This window comes from Charadrius vociferus, unplaced genomic scaffold (assembly GCF_000708025.1).
Source record: "Charadrius vociferus isolate BGI_N301 unplaced genomic scaffold, ASM70802v2 scaffold282, whole genome shotgun sequence".
Lineage (NCBI taxonomy): Eukaryota > Metazoa > Chordata > Aves > Charadriiformes > Charadriidae > Charadrius > Charadrius vociferus.
In genome coordinates, this window is record NW_009647731.1 from 4,484,990 (window position 1) to 4,504,101 (window position 19,112).

The window sequence follows — 19,112 nt, forward strand, 5'->3', positions numbered from 1 at the left end:
GGGCCGGGGGCTGCGGAGTCCCCCTGCTGCCGGCCCGGGGGCCATGGAGCAGGTCCAGATGATCAACATCCAGCGGCTGCTGGAGGCGGCCGAGTATCTGGAGCGAAGGGAGAGAGGTAATGGGGGGAGGAGGGGTGCTGGGAAAACAGCCCCCCCTGGGGGGAGCGGGGTTGGGGTCAGAGATCCCCACTGAGGGGCGAGAGCGGCCCTGGCGAAGGGGATTGGAGCGAGGGTTTGCTGGTGGGCTGGTGGTGAATCAATCAACAGTGAGGGGTTTGGTGAGGGACAGGGCTGACAGGTCCTGCTGGAGGTGGTGCTGGCTGAGGTGGAAGGTTTTTTCAGAGAGAGGGACATTGAGGTGAATGTGTTTTCTGGAAGGAAAAGTGGGGATTGGTGTGAAAGTTTCGCACCGGGCAGGATGGTGGTGGGTGGCTCTGGCTTTGCAGAGACCTTGGTGGCACAGTGAAATATGCCTGCTTTGCCTGATTCAGGTAGCTTGGACGGGAAGAGAGAGAAGATACGCTCTCTGGGCTGTCGCACTTTCTTTTGATGTTTTCAGGTGTTTGAGTGGTGGTGTCCTTCGCCCAAGGTTGGCAGAGCCTTTACACTCCCCTTCCTCTCTTTTCTCCACCTCCCAGTCCACTTCCCTCTGAATACATCATCATTCGTTTCCCTGAGCTGTTGTGGTTAAGGGCCCTCCCCAGCTAGGCTGACGGGTTAGTGGTGAGGCCTGCCTGCTGACTTTTTTTTTTTTTTTTTTTATTTGTAATGACCCTTTTTTTATGCCCTGCCTGTTGATTCTCATGCAGAATGTGAACATGGCTATGCCTCGACCTTCCCCTCAGTTCCAAGTCCTGGACTACAAGACCCAAAGCCCACACGGAGGCTGAGCCGGGCAAGGAAACACAGCGGCAGTGGCAGCAATGCAAGTATTGCCAACAGGTACGATGCGGGCAGAAAAGTGTGGGGTGCAGGGCTGGCTGGGAGGATGAAGCTGAAGAGAAAAGCTGGAGGCAGAGATGAGAAACTTACCATGCAGGGAAAATGGGAAGAGTCTGAGCACAGTGGGATTTGGAGCTGGGACACACAAGTACAGCATCCCTTCTGGATCCATAGTGCAGATAGCAGAGGGGACACAGGGGAGCTGTATCTGAAGTGGCACTGCCAGCTGACTCTGTGCCAAGGCTTAGATGCTGCAGAGGGAAGGGGAATAGGGAGGTCTGTTCCTAGGGTTCAGGGAGGAGGTAGGCAATAGCTATTCCTATTACATACAGCTGATGTCTTTCCAACCCAGAAGTCACTGCTTTTAAGGAATGGTGTGCGTGCAGCCTGAGTGCTTTGGGATTGTAATGACAGGCATGATTTGAAGCACGGAAATTATGTTTTGAAATGGATCCCCTACAACAAATGGGAGAGAGGGAGATGACTGGCTGCTACATGCAACGTGTTAAAAATTCAGTTCAGGAAAACAAAGCTGTCTTTCACTTTGTTTTTCAGGGCAGTGGGATTTCCCAGCTTTCTGATTGCTTGGTAATTGTACAACTCCACGTTTTTGATACTTCTCTTATTATACAATGCCATATTTCTTAGCTTCTTAAATTTAGAAGAGACAACAGGATTAAGCCTACCACTTGGTTCTGTGGTAGAATCTACCTCTCCCCTCATTCCTGTTCCTTTTGTTTTCTTTTGCTCCCTTCTGTAGAGTTGTTGAGACCTTCGGGGATAGGGAAGCTTTAGTAGCATAAAGTATAATTTTGAAAAGGCAGTTGCAAGCTTGCTTTTACTGCAGTAAGGCCTGTGCAATGCATAAAATGGTGGCAGGTTGCTCAGGTGATTAAAGCTTTCTTAAGGCCATTGGGAAGGACCTGTAAAGACCTAGGGGAAAAGTGCCTTTGCTTGCAGTGATTCTGCTTTGTCAGCATTTGATAATAAAGGTTGTGTGAAGTGATATCAGGACACCTTGCTGTGGGCAAGTTTTCTTCATCAGGATCAGCATATCCTGAGCTCTTTGTATGCTGTGTGTTTATATTTGCTTCCTTCCTTCATCCAGCCTCTCCTGATTTCAGGGCAGTTGTAGCCCTTTACTGTTTCCCATGAACCAAAGTCCCAAGTCCCAGTCACTTTGTGTTGGGAAATGATGGCAAATGCTGCATTGAGATCTGTATTTTTCCCCTCTGGGTTTCTCACATACTATTTTTCCATCCCACACCTCTTTCTCTCAAAGGCCTTTGTCATGGCAACCTGCCCTTCTCCAGAGGAGGGCTGGAAGCACATCCCCCTCAGGAGCTCCTTAGCACTGAATCCAGCAGCCTGTAGGCTACAGAGGGATGCTTAGCGTGCCCCGCCGGCACAGAGCCCCCAGGCACAGCTCTCACGGGCACCTTTCTGTGTCGAGACCAACCCACTGGGCCACTTAGCGTGACAGGCTGAATGTACTGTTGTGGGGGGAAAGGCAACAGGGAAGTAGAAAAGATACTTTCTGGTCTTACTTAAAATCTTCATTATACAAGGAATACTGGGGCTGAACCGAACCTTTGGAGTGAGAGTGTTACCCAGTGTGTTGCCTGCTGTGCTTGTTTCGGCTTCAGGGAGTGACCAGCATCAGGTCTGCTCTAGGCAGAGACCAGAGCAGGTCTTGTGGGGAGCTCACACCTTACACACACACTTGGAAATGGGAGTTTCTTTTAGCACAAGTCGTAGCAGCTTGCACTTGCTGTAGGAGATGGCAGGCCTTCCAGATGGCTGCAGTGCTGGGAAGTGACAACTGTGAAGTTCAGGATGCCTCCAAATTCACTGCAGTGTGTTTTGTGTGACGCTGAGCATAGCATCAGCCTTGTTTAAGGAAGGCTCTGTATCATCCCTTCCTGTAAAAATCAAAGGGACAGTTCATTAAGATCTGTCTAGTGGAATTTGAATGGACTTTGAATTAAATATCAAGCCCTTGATGAGGGGCAAAAGTTACATTCATGTGTGGACAAGAGATTTTCTTAGATTGCTTTTGTCTCAAAAGTGTTTAGTTAGCATAGAGAAATTGTGCATTTAGATCTTGGGCAGATCATGTCATTTAAAAGCCTCCTGTAAAAATATCTGTCAAGCAACCTTGGCGAAGCACAGTTGTTTCCTTTTTTTTTTTTCTTTATTTATACACTTCTAGAAATTGACAGGTGTGCATTGTTGCTGGTCTTTATTGAACCAAATAATCCGTGATTATGTGAGCCTAGATGCTCTTTCATTTATAGTTTAAATCCAAGTATTTCTCTTCAGTGTTTGCAGCCCAGACCTGACAGCTATTTCTTCCCAGCAGGCTCTGTGCTGTCATGGCACAAACACCCAGAAAGTTCTGAGGGACAGGCAGCCCAGCTCTGGATGGCAATGGTGGAGCGAATCTTATTATGGAGCTATGAGGGTCTCCCAGCCCCAGCAAAATATTTTTTTCTACCCCAAACAGAGGTGTGCAGATAAGAGGGAGAACATTACTTCATTATTTCTAATTAACATGATGCATTTTTAAAGAAGCATATTTTGGCTAATGTTCTCTTGTGTTTTGTTTGTCTCAGTTGTGCAACCGGCAGCATGCAGATTGCTGTAGAGGGGTTTCCCTCTGCAATCCTCAGGACATTATCTATATTTATGTGTAGTGTTTTGCATGGGTATTTTAAAGACCTAGTGTTGCATGCTGTGAGTTGAAACCTGAATATATTTAAAAATACGCAGTCTTGCTTTAGTCAGGGATATTTAGGTACTGAAAATTACCCACCTGCAAAAATATGTGGAGAATCACAGTCATTGTGACCTGGAGTTCATAATAAACACAGGAAACTTTTTTTTTTTAAAAAAAAAGATCCTGTTCAATACATATCTGAAAGCAAAAAGCCAAGCAAATCAATTAGTCAACCTGTATTAAATTAGAATTTAATTTTCCCTCTTTTAATTTGCTCTTGACAAAAGTATCTTCTGTTTTTTGGACTGGGATGAAAAATTAGCAGAGATTTATTGTAACATACATTATCACTTATTTAATGTTCGTTCCTTCTGATGACATTTCTGGGACGGAAGCTGAGTTCTGAAAACTTGCTAGAGAAGTGAAGTAGTCCATGCTAGAAGTACAGTTCTGTGGATACATTAGCTTGCATTCGATGTCACTGGAAACTGCTCTTACAGCCCATATATATGCAGTTCTGAATAGACCCAGTTATTTGAAAGGTTCGTTATAGTTAGTTAGCATTAGACTGGTTTGATATTTATACATTTTGGAAAATAATTGAGAAGACTTTTTAATCAATTTAAATTGTTGTGTCAGGAAATAAAATAAACAGCAGGGATGCTAAATGATTTTTTCCCCATAATACAATCAGTTTAATGAAGTTAAGATTTATAAAGGAAACTGAAATTACGTTACAATATTAGATTGTCATTTGTGTTTTGTTTTTTTTTAGATTCTCAGGCATGTAGAAAAGCCTGTTATTTTTTGGTCTGATGCTGGGGAGATGCCAAGCACCCTCCCAGCAGTGCTAGGAGCCCTCAGCTCTCCCGGGAGGCCTGTGTTGTTAAGGGCACTCAAAGAATCTATTACTCAGTTCCATGGGGGAGGGTTTGATCTCTGTCCAGTTTCTTTTTCCTTTCATTTTCCTCTCTTCCCGTTATCTTCCCTTGTGTCTGAGGCTGCTTCCCAAGGGTCTTTCAGACATCTACAGTCCAGTCGCAGGTTGCCTGCAGAGCTTGGAATCAGCAGCTGTAATGGGTACGGTAAGGAATTTTGGACGTGGTGTCTTGAAAATCTGGATGTCTGGGTTTCTTTGCCCTTCTGGTTATTCTAGTGATGTACCTCCTCATTTTCTCTGTTGTTGCGCTCTCCCTATTTGGAACTCTTTTTCCACACTTCTGAATTCCATCTCTTGGTTTTGTGCTGAATCTTCTCTTTGGCCCTCCACTCTTGTAACCTTTAAAGCTGTTTTTTGAGGGTAGGGATGGGGGCTGTATTATAGAAAGCCTCAGGTACTCTTGGCTTTAAGCTTAATTTGCTCACAGTGTCCATGAGCAAGGACTGGCAGGGAGGGAGGCAGGTAGGTGTGCATTAGGTACCTCAGGTGATGACTTCATGTGCCACAGGTTCACAAACATGGGCGCAGAAGCTAAAAGGATGTGGCATGTGTAGCTGCAAGTCAACCTTGGCTGTCTGGTGCACAAAAAAGCCTGATTTACCAGAACAGTAGTGCTGCGCAAGTGAAAGAAGTAGGGGGGTTGGTAACCACTTGCTTAAGCAGAGATTTAAATATCTCTTTCTGTCAGAGGAGGTTCACTGCCCCCTCCCCCTGCCCTTGCCCTGATGACTTGAGTACCTGGCAATTTTCATTCCTTCCTACAGCCTCTGGAGTCAGGACAGCGCTGTAATTCTGATGTTGTTGGGGGAGAGGATGCACAGGGGTCTGGGTGGTTTGCCTATCTTGTGTAAGAAGTTCCTGAAAGAACAGATCGCTGTGTCAGCCCCTGTTGTTCTGCTTTTCTGCACAAAGCCCCTACTCCTCCTTCACATGCCAGAGAGCTGGTCTCTGAGGTTTTTTGTTGACAGCTTTGCTGCTTCCTAGCATCTATCAGTTATTACTTGTTTCTGGGTGATAGTTTGTTTGGGGCCTTTTTTTTTTTTTTTTTGTTTAGCCATTTGCACTTGCACTTGCACTGGTTCATACCTTACTCCATAGCTAGTGGGAGTTGAGTTTTGACTCCCTGTGTGTAGGTGGGTTAGAATCTGGCTCTTGTATAATATGTTGGGGATAGAGACTGTGCTTTCTGTCGCAAGCCTTGTAGTGCCAGGGAGCTGTGTTTGTGGCTCAGGACTTGGCTTTGCTTTGTATAGTATAAATTCACATGTGTGAAACAGAGAATGGATGAGATTTGCTGTGCCATGATTTGATTTGTGCCACGTTTTGATAATGTACAAATAGTGTGATTACTATCTGGAGTCTTCCTGCTGTTGAAATTGTGTCTATATTTCCAGACAACTCCAGCTATTTCATTGGAGATGGGATCTTGCCTTCCAGTAGAGGATATATATGAATATGCTAGTTAATTTTTCAAGAAAGGAAAACTGGACAAGGCTGAGCTGTTAGGGATGTTGAGGGGGACTGACCAACAGTGTTGACTATAGTTAAGTGTAAGCATGACTTCTTTTTGAGAAAGCATAGTGACAGTTTGAGTGTTAGACTGGGAAAATGGATTGCTGATCCATGCATGAGAGGCGGAATCTCCCCTTGTTAAAATCCCACTATCTTTTATAGGTTTGTACTGGAGAACAGTTGATCAGAGCAGGTTGGCAGGTAGGGCTGTACTCAAGTAGTTTGGTTTAGCCCCAGCACGTCCTGTGTGTCCATTTGATGTAATTTGCCCCAATGCGGTCTGCAAGTGTAGGCAAGCAAGTTGTAGCGATGCTGGAGTTTCTGAACCTGCTGGCACTAAGCTGTGCCTTTCCTTGTCTCTACCGATCTACACCAGAAGCTGAGACCCTGCCAACGATTTGAGGAGAAAAAAAAATACCCTGTGTAGGTGAGGTTTTGTATGCTGTGTCTTTTCAGTGATGGTTGGCTTTGCAGTACTACAACTGGCAGGTTACAACGCAAAACACAGAAAGTGAGGGTGAACCCAGCAAACGACATGAGAAGCATAAAACCCACTCCCTAATGAGGAATGAGGCCTCCAAAAGTGCTAGGGCTGATGTAGTGGTTTCCATGGGGGAACCCACTACCCACTGTGTTCCCCTTTGTCACCCTGTTTATTTTATAGCCCTCCAACTGGGAAGATCCTGCAGAGCTGCAATTTGTGCTTTCCTTTTTGTATTAGTAATATAGCCACACATAGGGAGATCTGTGTGGCAGGGAGTCTATGCAGAAAGCCATGATTCTGGGCTGAATTTATACTCTGATACCTCAGTAGGTGTAAAATTTAATTTGTATTCTCCATCTGAGTTGTGCAAATAGGCCTTTGTGTAAAGTAGAAGCAGGCTCAGTTGTTGATGTTACCTCCAACTTAGCTATAATTCACTGCTGCAGCATCTGTCTGCTGTGAATTGTCACCCTCTGTGGTTGAAGGCTCGTGATCCCTGTGTCCTTCCAGATTTGGGGAAGCCTCTTCAAGAGCGTGCTGTTTCGCAGCAGTGGGAGTTAGTCAGGGATCATGCTGTTCATGTTGCAGCACTCTACCCGGGTATGGCTGTGCTGCAACTGCTGTGGGCTGATTTGCATCACAGATAGCAGTGCTGGCACAGTGACAAGAAACTTGAGATTTTGGTTTTTAGGGTCTTTTGAAACATGAAGGTGCTTAGCCTCAGCTCCTAGAGAGATTTGGTGCCCTGGGATGGTGTGGAGGACATTTGGGCCAAACCTGGTCATCTGTTCCTGGAATTCCCTTGCTTCCTCTTCCTATTCTATTCAGTATACAGTCAATTCACTGGTTTAAGTAGTATGTCTTGTTTGTCAGATGTTTGGGGGCTTTTTTTCCCCTCCTGCCACATTTGTACCTATTTTGTATCTTCTCTGTGTAATGCCTCATCCACAATACATGCAAGGATTTATCCTTCATGCTCTTGTTTAACCTGACCTGATCCTTTGCTTGACAGTGAATTGGTTGTCACCTGTAGTGTTGTTTCCATCTACTCCTCTGTTTGGGGGTAAGACTGACTTTTTCCTTTCTTGCTTCTCCTTGACCTTTCAATTCCATTTCTCTGACCCAGTCATGCTGCTGAGTTAATTGTCTTGCTTCTTGGAGTTTCTGCTGTTGATCATCTCCTGATCCCTCCTGACAAACTTCTGCCCAAATTCAAAGACTGGCTTCTGTTTGTTCTCCTCTTGAGAGTGTTGGCTCCTACTCCCTATCCCCTTTGAACCAACAAAGATAGGGTTTGTTTTTGTTGACTATTTTGGGCTCTCTTGATCAGAGGCTGTGGGTCTCTGGGGCTGTGCACTTGGCTGGCCTTTGCCTGGATCTCTACTCTGTGAGACACTGCCTTGTTGATCAGCTCAGAGGGAACAGGCCTGCTTTTTCCATCCTGCTGGATATATTCCCATCTCTCATTTCTGTGCTCCCTCCTGTACTTCCATTCTCTGATATAAAAGTGATTTCACTTCAGTTCTGTTGCTTTATGAATTCAGTTTGAAGTAGCCTAGATGATTTCCAACATTATCTTAATTACTTGTTTATACTTTGCTGCTTGCTCTCTGACAAGCAGGCATGTGGACTGAGAGCAATTCTTTTGCCTCGGTTTTGATTAAGCTTCCTTTGCATAAATAAGTCAATTATTTTCTGAACACTTCTCATTTATCTCCTTCCATCTATTACACCATCAAGAAGGGAGAAGTAATGGAAAGGGACAGATGACATTAGGGTTGCCATTGAGGCTGTTGCTTCAGTCATCATTGTGCAGGTGCTTGGGCAGCCGTAAAGCAATGTATAGATATTGTAAGGTAACATGCAACTGGTTCTGGTTTGCCTTTAACAGTTAGGGTACAAACTGCAGCAGTTCATGAACTGTTTCATAAGTAGCTTGGCCATCTGGGAGCAGTGGGAGGTAGCCACCTCGCTGCCTTCATGTTAGTTGCTGCTGCCTGTGAGCCAGAAATGTAAGAACAGAAGAAATCGGAGCTCTTCTGTTTTTCTCAACCTTCCTTTTTCATGGATCTCCCAGATGCTAGATGATTGTGTCCCTGTTTGACAGAATGTAACTCCAGACATAGGACATCTGGGTTCTTTTCCTGATATTGTTACAGCCTGTGTAAGTCTTTATGCCTCAGTCTCCCTAATACAGTGTGTAGCTGACAGTGATGTTAATGTATTTTCAAGTGTATTTCCCCTCCCTTCATCTCCAGGCACAGTATTTTAGCAATATAGTTGTAACATGAGAGATAAATAACAAGTCTAAATAGAAGTGAAGAAAGTCTGGCCTGGCCCACAGCCATACAAATGCCATCAGTTTCTTTTCAAACAAAGTGCGTTTCAAGTCAGGTGGCGTTTACTCAAAAAGCCTCATTTTCCCCAGTGCATCTGAAGGCAGTTTCTTTAGGTCAGAAGATGCATGTTGCAGAGAAGTACATGTTCCCCAAACAGACTGTTTCTCTGCAGATGATATTGCTAAGGCTATTTCTGGATATGACCATCTTCCTCGAAAGGGTAATGTTTTGTGTGGGAAGAGGGGTGGTATAGGGCAGAGGGCTGGCATGCTGTGCCCTTGGATGATTTCCTGAGTCTGCTGCCGAAAGGCTGCAAGATCTAGGCATGTCAGATGACCTACATGGGTCCTACCATCTGTACATTATACGGTTCCCCCCATCTGTATGTTGGGGTAATGCACAGGCTTTTCTAAACCTGTTTTCAGGAAGCAGAATCGGTGTTTTGGAGCTTGTAGCTGTTTGAAAGAAGACAAGACTTAGGAACCCAAGTTTTCTAGGTAGATTTGAAAATTGCCTCCTGTGCCTTTATTCTCTTTCTGTGAATCACTGCTATCTATCTGCTGTGCAAGTACCAGCAACTCTGATACTGGTTTTGGAGTGGCCTTGGAAGAGACTGAGTCTCTGACTGTGCAGTGAGACTCATGGAGCCTGCTGCAAGTCAGCAGGGTTAGGGACCGCATAGAGCTTTCAGCAGCGTCAGGCCTTACCCTGTTCCGTGATACGCCTGAATATTCAACAGAGAAAATTTCATTAACAGAGATATTAAGGGCTTAGAAAGGGATGGATGAAGTCTGTGCCCCATTCTACTTAAACAGATCATTCAAAGCAAAATGAATTACTTATGATGATCATGTAGGGAGGGTGTCCTTCCAGGTAGCACTTGGGAGAGACCTGAGGGACAGCGCACACCTGACGTTAGTGTGAGGAAGTGTCCGTATTTTGCTGTCCTTACTCTGTATTGTGTTCTTCTCTGTTCATGAGGAAGCTTGGAAGTGCCACGGTGAAGCTGCCTGATGTTTCTCCTCCCCAGGTCCTGAAAAACGTGGTTTTGTCAATGTATTTTAAAAAAAAAAATAGAAAAGTCAAGAATTTGTCTACAAGAAGCTAAAACTCCCTTGCATCATGGATCATAGAGAGGAATCTTGCTTTGCTGAAGGCAAGGAATATATTTTTTCCTGACCTGTGAGAATCTACCTGATTATAGTTATAAAATTATAAATTATTCTAGAAGATGTTGGCTGCTGCGTGTCCAAGGAAGGTGGGCTAGGGTTTCTCTGCTGAAATAGATAACATACCTCCCAAAATGAACATACATCAGTCTTTCCGTCCAATCTGTGTGCATGAGCCCCTTCTAATGTGGTTAACTGTGGGCTGGGAAGGGAAGGAGGTGGTTTCTGTAGGACCTCTGCTCACTTGTCATGAAAGTTAGAAGGCAGACAAATGGAGCAGTGAATAGCTCATTGGAGAATTTGCTTAGCTCTTGGGCCCAGTCAGCAGCCCTGTGTGCATTCAGGAAGTCCCTTTCAGCCTGGTTTGTTATAATAGACCACCAAATAGTCTCTTCCTCATATTGTAATTTTTTAATTATTTTTTTTCCCGAGGTATGAACCTGGGATCTGAGCTGCAGAAGTGCTGATGATGCATAGCTGCAAGGGGCACCAGCAGCAGTTGTGCTTTGAATGTGTAAAGTGGCCCAGAAAACCAGGCCCTTGGGGGTCTTCATAGAGGCACCCAAAGGGGTGAGAAGCTGCAACTCCAATTTCCCTGTTGTTAGCTTCCAATTTGGAAAGCGAGGGTGCTTGACAGTAAACGTGTTTGTGAACTGCCTAGCTGCTGCTCTCGGTGAGCCTGTCGAAAAGCCTGTAAGGAAACCACCAGCTCTGTATTCAGAGCAGGGCTTGGCTTGAGGCCACTCCTTTAACAATGAGGAGAAAACAAAATATTGAATAGCTGCTTGTTCAGCAAACCCAGTTCCTCTTGGCCGTGCAGGGCCCTGCATGAGGGAGTATATGAGATGGGGCAGTTTTCTCTTAGTACTTGGGGCTAGGACCAGCCTCTGCACATAGGGTCTCAGGTGGTGCAGAAGGCTGACACCAGCACACTTGCTCCCAGCCTGTACTCCCTCCCAGGGGAGGGAAGCCAGCAGGGGACTTCTTTGCTGATCCCAGATTGCAGCAGTGAATACAAAACAACATTCTTGCTGTTCTGTGGCCTGGCTTGGAAAATTCCCCTGCAGGCTGCTACCTTCTGCTCCTTATCAGGGTGTTCCTCTGGTTTTGGGGAGCTCAGCTCTGGGACTGGAAGAGGCTCATAGTGCTCAGCAGGGAAGAGCTGTCTTCCTGCTTTTTCCTTCCTTGTGCTGAAAAAGCAGAATACACGCCAACAGAACAGCGTGCTTTGTTTGGGACTGGGTGCAGTTCCTTCCCTGCATGAGGGTTGTGCCTGATGTGCCTAGTGGATGAGTTTTATTGGTAAAATATTGCTTTGCTCTTCACTCCCAGCTTAGAGTCTTCTCTGGCATCTCAGACAGTGGTGTCTGAGAGTAGAGTTGGCTCACTTGGCAGACAGTGGGCAAGACATGAGGGCTGGGTTAGGTTTGGGCTGGTTTGTTGGTTTTTGTGGTTTTGGGTTTTTTCTCCCTTTTCCCCACTTGCAGCTTACAATGATTATGTCATTTTTTTGTCTTTGACCCAAGAACCAGATGGCACAAATGTCCTTGTTAGACGCCTCTCTGGGGTGCCTGAGAACAGCAACCCACCAATGCATGCCTTATCCTGGGGTTCAGGGAACCCAAGTAAGGTACCCTGCTCTGCCAGTGTGACCTTGGGAAAATAATTTAGAATTTCTGTGTGTTGGTGATGTTCCTGCTGCATAGAAAGTGTTAGGGAAGAGTTAATTTCTGAAGCATTGCAAACAGAAATAATGATTATGAGGAGCAGGCACCAAACTGAGAGGGGCTGTATAAATACTGTAGGTGGCTTTGAAGACATTCACTTCTTCAAGGGATGTGTGCATCGTACCTTTTAAAGTTGTTTCTGACTGAGTGTTGCAGGAGGCTTTCGGGATACTGCATAGAAACCCAGGGGTAGGTGACTTTCTGCAGTTGTGAACTGCACGAAGGAGCTGTCTTCCCCCTGTTGAGCTCAAAAGAGACTGTGGGGCCATTTCTCCTTTTCCAAAGATGAATAAACACGAACAGATGCCAGTACGGCTCTGTCCCTTTCTCTGTTGGAGACAGAGAATGTGAACTTTGGAAAGGGTCTGGCTTGATCCTGGGAAAATAGCTTTGATCAGAGCCTTGGCAGGAATCTGATACCATGTCCATCTAAGAGTGACAGAAAAACTAGCAAGAGTTTGGGGCCAGGTTAATCTGGTGCATCTCCACTGACGTCAGAAAAAAGGTGAAACAGTCTGTTCTGTCTCCTCACTTCAGCTCCTCATGCAGAAGCATTTATTCTGGACCTCAAGGCCAAACAGTGTAGGGGGATCATGGGATAGTAAGGACCGAGGTAACTTTTGGCTCTACTATTGCTTGGAAGGAAATGTTTTGTTAGATTTGCTGATGTGTAAGGCTGAGGTGAGGCTCTTGTTGGACTTGAGGCTGGTACTTGCAAAGGGCATAAGGATGGCAGTAGAAGGACTTCTGCTCCAGCTATGCCATCTCCTGTTCAGCTGCATCCCACTCCTCTCCAGGGAGCTCTTGGCAGCGTTCAGTAACATAAGCTGCTGTGTTTGTGAGGCTGCTGTGCAGGCCTCCGAGAGCCAGGGTCCTGGGCCTCCCAGAGGTGAGGTAGGTTCACAACTGCCTTAGAAACTCAGCCCTTGAGCATCTCCATCTGGGCAGGGAGATTTCAGTCTTGTGCAGCTATCATTTGTCTTACCATTGGGCTGAAACCCTCACCCCGCTGCCACTGGTGGAGCTTTTCCATAAGCTTCCCTGACTATGGCTTGTACAGTTGGTTTCATAGACTACTTACAGCGTTGATTTGTTAGTTGAAACCTGCTAGTTGAACCCCTGGCAAAACACTGGGGTTCTTCAGCCAGTAAGTTTTGTTTTGTGGACACAGGTGGATTTAAAATTGAAAAAAGTTGTTGATCACCCTTCCTTTTCATTTGTTTTGTTTTGTCATTGGGCTGTTTCCAATGGGAGTAGTTTCTGAGGAAGAACTTGCATAAAAGAGAAGGCAGTGATGTAGTTCACTGGTTCAAGAAGGGTGGTTGACCTTGGCTTGGGGAACGGAAGAAGGCATTTGCTGCAGGGGAATTTGGTGGCCGCATGAATGGGTGTCAACAGACCCAGAAGGTGGGAAAGGTCTATAAAATGAGGAAGAATGAGATTGTATGTGGTGTGATGATGCATAAGCAGCAGAGGTGGCTGAACCTGAATGAAGTAAGACAGTAAGTGGTTCGCCTGGTCTGTGGATGGATGTTCCTGCTGTTCTGGTAAACATGATTTGGGTAACTATGCCTTAGTTTGCACAAGCTGATGGAATGTTTCTTTCCTGATTAATGTCTTGCTAAAGCAGAGTGGGGTGAGTGAATTTGGAGGAGAAGCACTGGTTCTGTGTTGGCATTAAGGACATGTACTGGAAGAGGTGATTTTTATTCCTCCTGCCCCCTTTACCTGGCAGTAGTTATAGCCAGCAGCATCTCCTGAGCCACTGGTGTCTCTCTTGGAATGCAGATGGAGCTCTTGGAGTCCTGGGCTCCTCTGGAGCCAAGAGCTGGTGCCAGATACAGACAGGAGGGTGACCAGCTGCAAGATGACAGTCATGGGGTCTAAATGCTACGTGTGTATCATGTAGGACAGGGACTCTTGAGTGTTGTGTTTTCCCACTAGAAAATAGCTCACTAAGAAGCCAAACCAAAATGCAGATGCATTTGTTGGGCTATTTATCAATATTAAACGTGTAAACCAGAAAGGTCAGCTGTGTTTAATGTCATGTGGCAGCGTTGTGATTTTAATTACAGTAAAAAACCCAGTGACAAATGAATTCAGTGCTCTTTAGAACTTGTTCCTCCCTGACATAGTTTGTTTTGTTGGCTTACCTGTGCTCAGGGCAAGTTTGGCTGCCTCTACCATGGTAGGAGGGGTTTTATTTAAATCAAAAAATGGGAAAAAGTAGTAAATTATTTACAATGTTTTCTTCACTGGGGGAATTCAGTGTAGCTTAATGTTTCAGGAACACCTTGTTACAGTGTTGGATAGTAAGGTTGCAGGCAGAATCATCATTAACTGGCGTAAAAAGGTTGTTGCATCTGATTTTAAATTAGAGTGACAATTGCTGCTTCCCTGTTCCTATTTTGTATGCAGTTTCAGGTATCTTGGGTAAAGAGGTATAAACTTAACTTTCTCCTCTTCCAGCTTTTTGTTGTTCAAAATTGTGATGGGGACCGCTCTGCTGGTTGTTGTTGTTCTTTGCTTGACTTCTTTATGTTAAGCTTCTAAAACTCTTGATCTTTTCCCAAGATGTTTTCAAAATGTAGTCAGCAGGATCCTCCTCCTTATATAACTACCCCTAAAAACTGAAGGAATGTTATCAGTTTGGATGTTGTAAGTTTATTGTTAAAGAACTGACTGTTATAGAAACCTGACTTTTAAATGAGAACCCTGCAGACAGTTTGTGCTTGATCTACTTTTAAATTGCAGCTGAGATTTTGAGCAGTGCTGGTACATGTACTTGGGCTTTTGTTTCCCTCTCTGAACATGCCCATACCCGCTTGGCTGTGGTTTCAGTTTTGTAGGTGGGGGCAAGGTCCTGCTTGTCCTGTTGGCCCAACAGTGGGAATGTTAGCTCCTCTGGTTTGTGATCCATGCTCAGCAGTGTCCTTATTTCACTGGGTGACACAGGCTGTGACTATCAACAGCAGCAAAGCAAAATCCCATTGAATGTACCAGTTCCTTGCTGGTGTAAATACAGTGTGTTACAAGTAACCCTGAAATGTTCCCTGAGTGCTGCAATAGTTTACAGCTGTGGTGTTCATCCTGTACCCATCAAAAAGCTGGCAATGGCATACAAGGATGGAGGTTTGATTTCAGTCTGGTGATACTGTCCAGGTTCTCAGTTGATAAGACCAGCTTCCTTAAAGAGGTCCAGTTACATTTGGTTTTGTACCTATTTAAAAGATTTTTTTTCTGAATGTAATATCAATAGAGGTTCCTGTACTTTTTTCCACTTCACTGGCAGCACTGTCCTTGTTTAACTCCAAATAAATCTTAGTAACATGTGCAGCCCGAAGACAAGGGGAGAAAATTAATCTCTAGATCAGGCACTACAGAAAATGAAATGAATTATGAACAGAAGATAGAGCGTTTTTTTCTGTATCCGTTGCCCAAACAAAGGGAAACTGGCACAGAAAATAAGAGTTAGTGAATGGTGGTAAGTGGGGAGCAGTGCTGGGTGGTTTTTTTCCCAAATTTAGATGAAAAGAAAAAATAAAACTTTTCCAAACGTCCCAGTAAGACTAAGCAAAGCATAGGTAGGTAAGAGAAGTGATACCCCTGTAGGATTCATTCAGTGTTGCTGAGGTTCTTTCTTTTTCATTTGTCTTTAGTGGGAAAGTGTTGGGGTGGGGGAGGCTGGGGTTTATTTTTATCCATGCCACCGATACGGTTAAAAGTCACAGCATAAATTTCCTGACTTGGTGAAAAAGCCTGTGACCCCTCTCAGTTGTCTTGTTCATCAGAAGGCAGATAGGTAATAAAGAGTCTCCTGTGTGAGGGGAGTAGGGAGAACCTGCTGTTTTAATTTTATTCACAGCAGTGGGCCAAACTTTGTTCTTTCAGTGCTGGCCTTGGTAATTGGCTCGATATAATATAGGAATTCAAGCCATTGCATATCTCTGGCTTTATAACTGCTAATGTCATAGCCAAGAAGAGTGCAAAGTCTCCTGCAGAAACATACAGTAAATAAGAACAATGAGCACATTCCAAAGAACATACGGGCAGTGGTTTTAAAGGGCCTCAGCTCAGCCCTGGTGGTAGGTTAACTTTCATCCAAGTTGCCTGGACAAATGGATTTTGCTGGTTTAGACTTTGTGGGGGATGTGGGTTTGATTTGGGAGATTTTCTGGACTAAATATTATGTTCATGTCTCTGATTACTGGGAACCAGACTTAAAGGATCCTCTCTTTTTGGGAGGGAAGGATTTGCTTTGGGAGTTTCCTCCACTTTAGGAGTTTGGCTATAGCGTGCCTTGCCTTTAGGATATCCCATATCCTGCAGTAGATATGGTGATACCTGCAGGTATCTTGCACAGTAAGGTTTTGTTTTTCCTCTGGCCACCTGCAGCTCTCAGCCATGGCTAGCCAAGACTTACTTACCTTGTTTTTTGCAGAGGTCCGTGGTTTATTCGTCATCTTCAATGAGGTTCTAACACCTGTTAAGTGCTCCTCCTCCCTTTTTTTTGGAGAAGCGTTTAATTATGACAGGGTTTCCCTTGGAGCACATCCTCCATTCAGTTCCCTAATTGTAGAATTCTCTGTGGGATTCTCCAGATGGGGGATAGAGGATAATCTTCTCAGAGCTCCGGAAGAAATGTGATGCCAAATTACAGAAAATAGATCCTTTTTATTAAGCTCTTGGGCTCCTTTTACTCTTATTTTAAGGTGACCTTCTGTTAAAGAGAAATGTTGGATAAATGGCTATCCTTTTTAAATAATCCTCAACAACCTTACCTGGGTTACTAATAACATCGTTAGATTAGAAATCCTGAAAGGATTTAAGCTTTTTTTGCCACTCGTGCTGTCATCACAGAGACCAGGAGAATGAACTTGCCTGCTTCCCTTTTGTTTCTAGTTGGTCTAATTTTCAAGCTGCAAGCTCTAAATGAGGGAGTGCTGGCAGCATGCTTGGCGTGGCAGGCAGGTATAAAGACAAAGCCCCCTCCTTTTCAAGTGGTCACAGTGCCACTTTATGGGTCACTTGCTTCGCTGCAAGCTAGCGCTGTGGCAGTGCTGTTTCAATCCCTGAGGGGTTTCCAGGCATCCTAAAAGTGCTACTCAGCGCCGCTGATGTTTGCAAACATGGCAGTACTGGCCATCCTGTTTTGTGCCCAAATGCTGGCCGTATCTGGAGTTCTACTAAGTTTGCTAAATCTAGCATGTGACTGCTGAAGGCCTCCAGGGGTTGTCCTTACAGAGCCAGTTCTGCTGGAAGGTTCCGGTGTATTTAATGTGCATGAATTAATACTCCATGAGCTCCTGCTTTAGCAAACGATACCAATATTTTTATAGGGCGGATGGATAAACTAAAGCACAAAGAAATGTAACTGCAGTCCTGTAGTGAGTTGGTGGCAGAGCCAGAAGTAGTCTGAAAATGGCTGACTCTGGTCCCCTGTTTTAATCATTGCCTCTCTGAGATTTTGTGTGCATTTAAGTCTCCAAAGAACATTTTCTGTAGCACCAGTAAGAGTGCCAGCTTTGCACGTAGCAGGTAAATACAGACTTAGGAGGGGAGGAATCTCCTATTGGCAGGGAGGCTGAAGTTATAGCTGTAGATTTTAATGTATGTAGTTGGTTGGCTTTACACTGCAGTATGCCACTTGGGATGTGTACGGCTTGCAGCGATTGAACTTTGGCGCCAAGAGGTCAAAGGTGGCTAATCCAAATTTTTGTTTATCTTCCAGGTCTACACACAACGAACTAGAAAAGAACCGGTAAGTAGCTAATGAGCTGAATTCTAAGAAATGCAAGCCTAGTGAGTGTAATGTGCTTTAACCTTACACATACAGACACTGTTTGATCAGCTTAGACAGCTGTGAATGACCACACTGCATCACGTAGTTTTAAAAGTCGGGGGGAAGACACAAAAAAAATCTGAAAAAGAAGCTTGGGATTGGTTGTTTTTTTCTCTCTCTGAAAAGCATGAAGTGACCCAGTTTTGTGACTAATCTGTATGCAGAGTAAATACTGTTCTTCTCCTGACACAGTGAAATCTGATTGGGGCACTTTCCATACATGAGGTTGCTACGGGATCAGGTTTCTTGGGCCCTGGGTAATACATGTTACCACGAACCCAAGGGCAGAGCCCTGTGCTCTACACCCTCTCCCTCCCACCCTTGCGCTGGGCTGTGATAATCTCTGCAAGGCAGAAGAAAATACCATTGTCCAGAGGCTTAGAGGTCTGGCTACCCGTGCTTCTGTGGAGACTCTCTCTTCTAACCTGTTTTAGGATTGCGCCTGTTTATCCTTGAATCTGAAATTTTAGCAAGCCTTGCAGTTTTGTTACTTGGCTAGCTCTGCTATATGACTCAACCCTTTTGTAACAGGAGTTAAAGTAAGATAAATGCCATTGAGACAAGAGGAGCTAGTTCACACACAGATCAGATTATCGCCTTCCATTCAGGATGCTATAGTTAAGGTTGTGTCAGTGTTCCCATTATAAACTTATCTTGGCTCTTCTGTGGGATTTTAGGAGAGCTGAGGGGGGGTGTATGGGGTTTTTTTTTGTGGCTGCTGGAACAAAGGCAGTGCTCTGGCCAGCTGCTTCTATGAAGAAACCCCCAGGGTAGGAAAGCTGAGTCTAAATAGGTTGATTGCCTCCTCTTCCCTCCTAGCAGCCATCATTTACCAAGGGATAGGAGGAATGTAAGTGTGGCCAAAGATACACAGAGGCTTCCAGCCAAGTGTGTATTTCCATTCAGACAAGATCTTCCCATATAGCTTCAAGGGAATCGGAGCTGAGTACCTTGTGCATCATGTTGCCCTTGGCTTCCCCATATCTGCCTCCCGCAGCAGCAGTGCTGGGAAGCAACTTGGCCTTTGCATGGGGTGGGTGTTTTCTTCCAGGCTGTGCTTCTACTTCCTGGTAGCTTTGAGGGTCTACAGAGTTGTCAACGGTCCTCCCTTTCTGGGGTTGTGCAGGGAGGATTTTCTGGGGTTGTGTTGCTCCCCGAGTCTCAACTTTCCCAGTCCCAGGTTGAGCTGTGTTGAGAAGTGTTGGCTCCTGGGTTTTCCAATGCTCTCTACAGTTTTATTTACCAATGAGGGAAAGAAAATGCAGTGCTTGCGTCTGACCCAGAACGAAGGGTGCTTTTTTTTTCTCCACGACAACAGTAAACTGTCACTAATTTTCAGTGTGGCTATTTGCATATCTAATTGTTACTGCAAATGCTGCTTGCCCTCAGTACAGCTTTAGAGCAGAACTGTCTCTGTCTTTCCCTGTATCAACCTGGT

The 19,112-nt window shown here is 45.0% G+C and overlaps 1 protein-coding gene across 1 annotated transcript in view; it reads left to right on the top strand.

Annotated features, from left to right (window-relative positions):
• The first annotated feature begins 43 nt into the window (after positions 1-43).
• Positions 44-19,112, top strand: part of MXI1 (MAX interactor 1, dimerization protein) — a 47,173-nt gene continuing 28,104 nt past the window's right edge. Inside the window, exons 1-3 of the mRNA XM_009881552.1 lie at positions 44-116; positions 810-942; positions 17,564-17,593. Coding sequence (XP_009879854.1) covers positions 44-116; positions 810-942; positions 17,564-17,593 — 236 coding nt within the window. The remainder of the gene's footprint in view (positions 117-809; positions 943-17,563; positions 17,594-19,112) is intronic.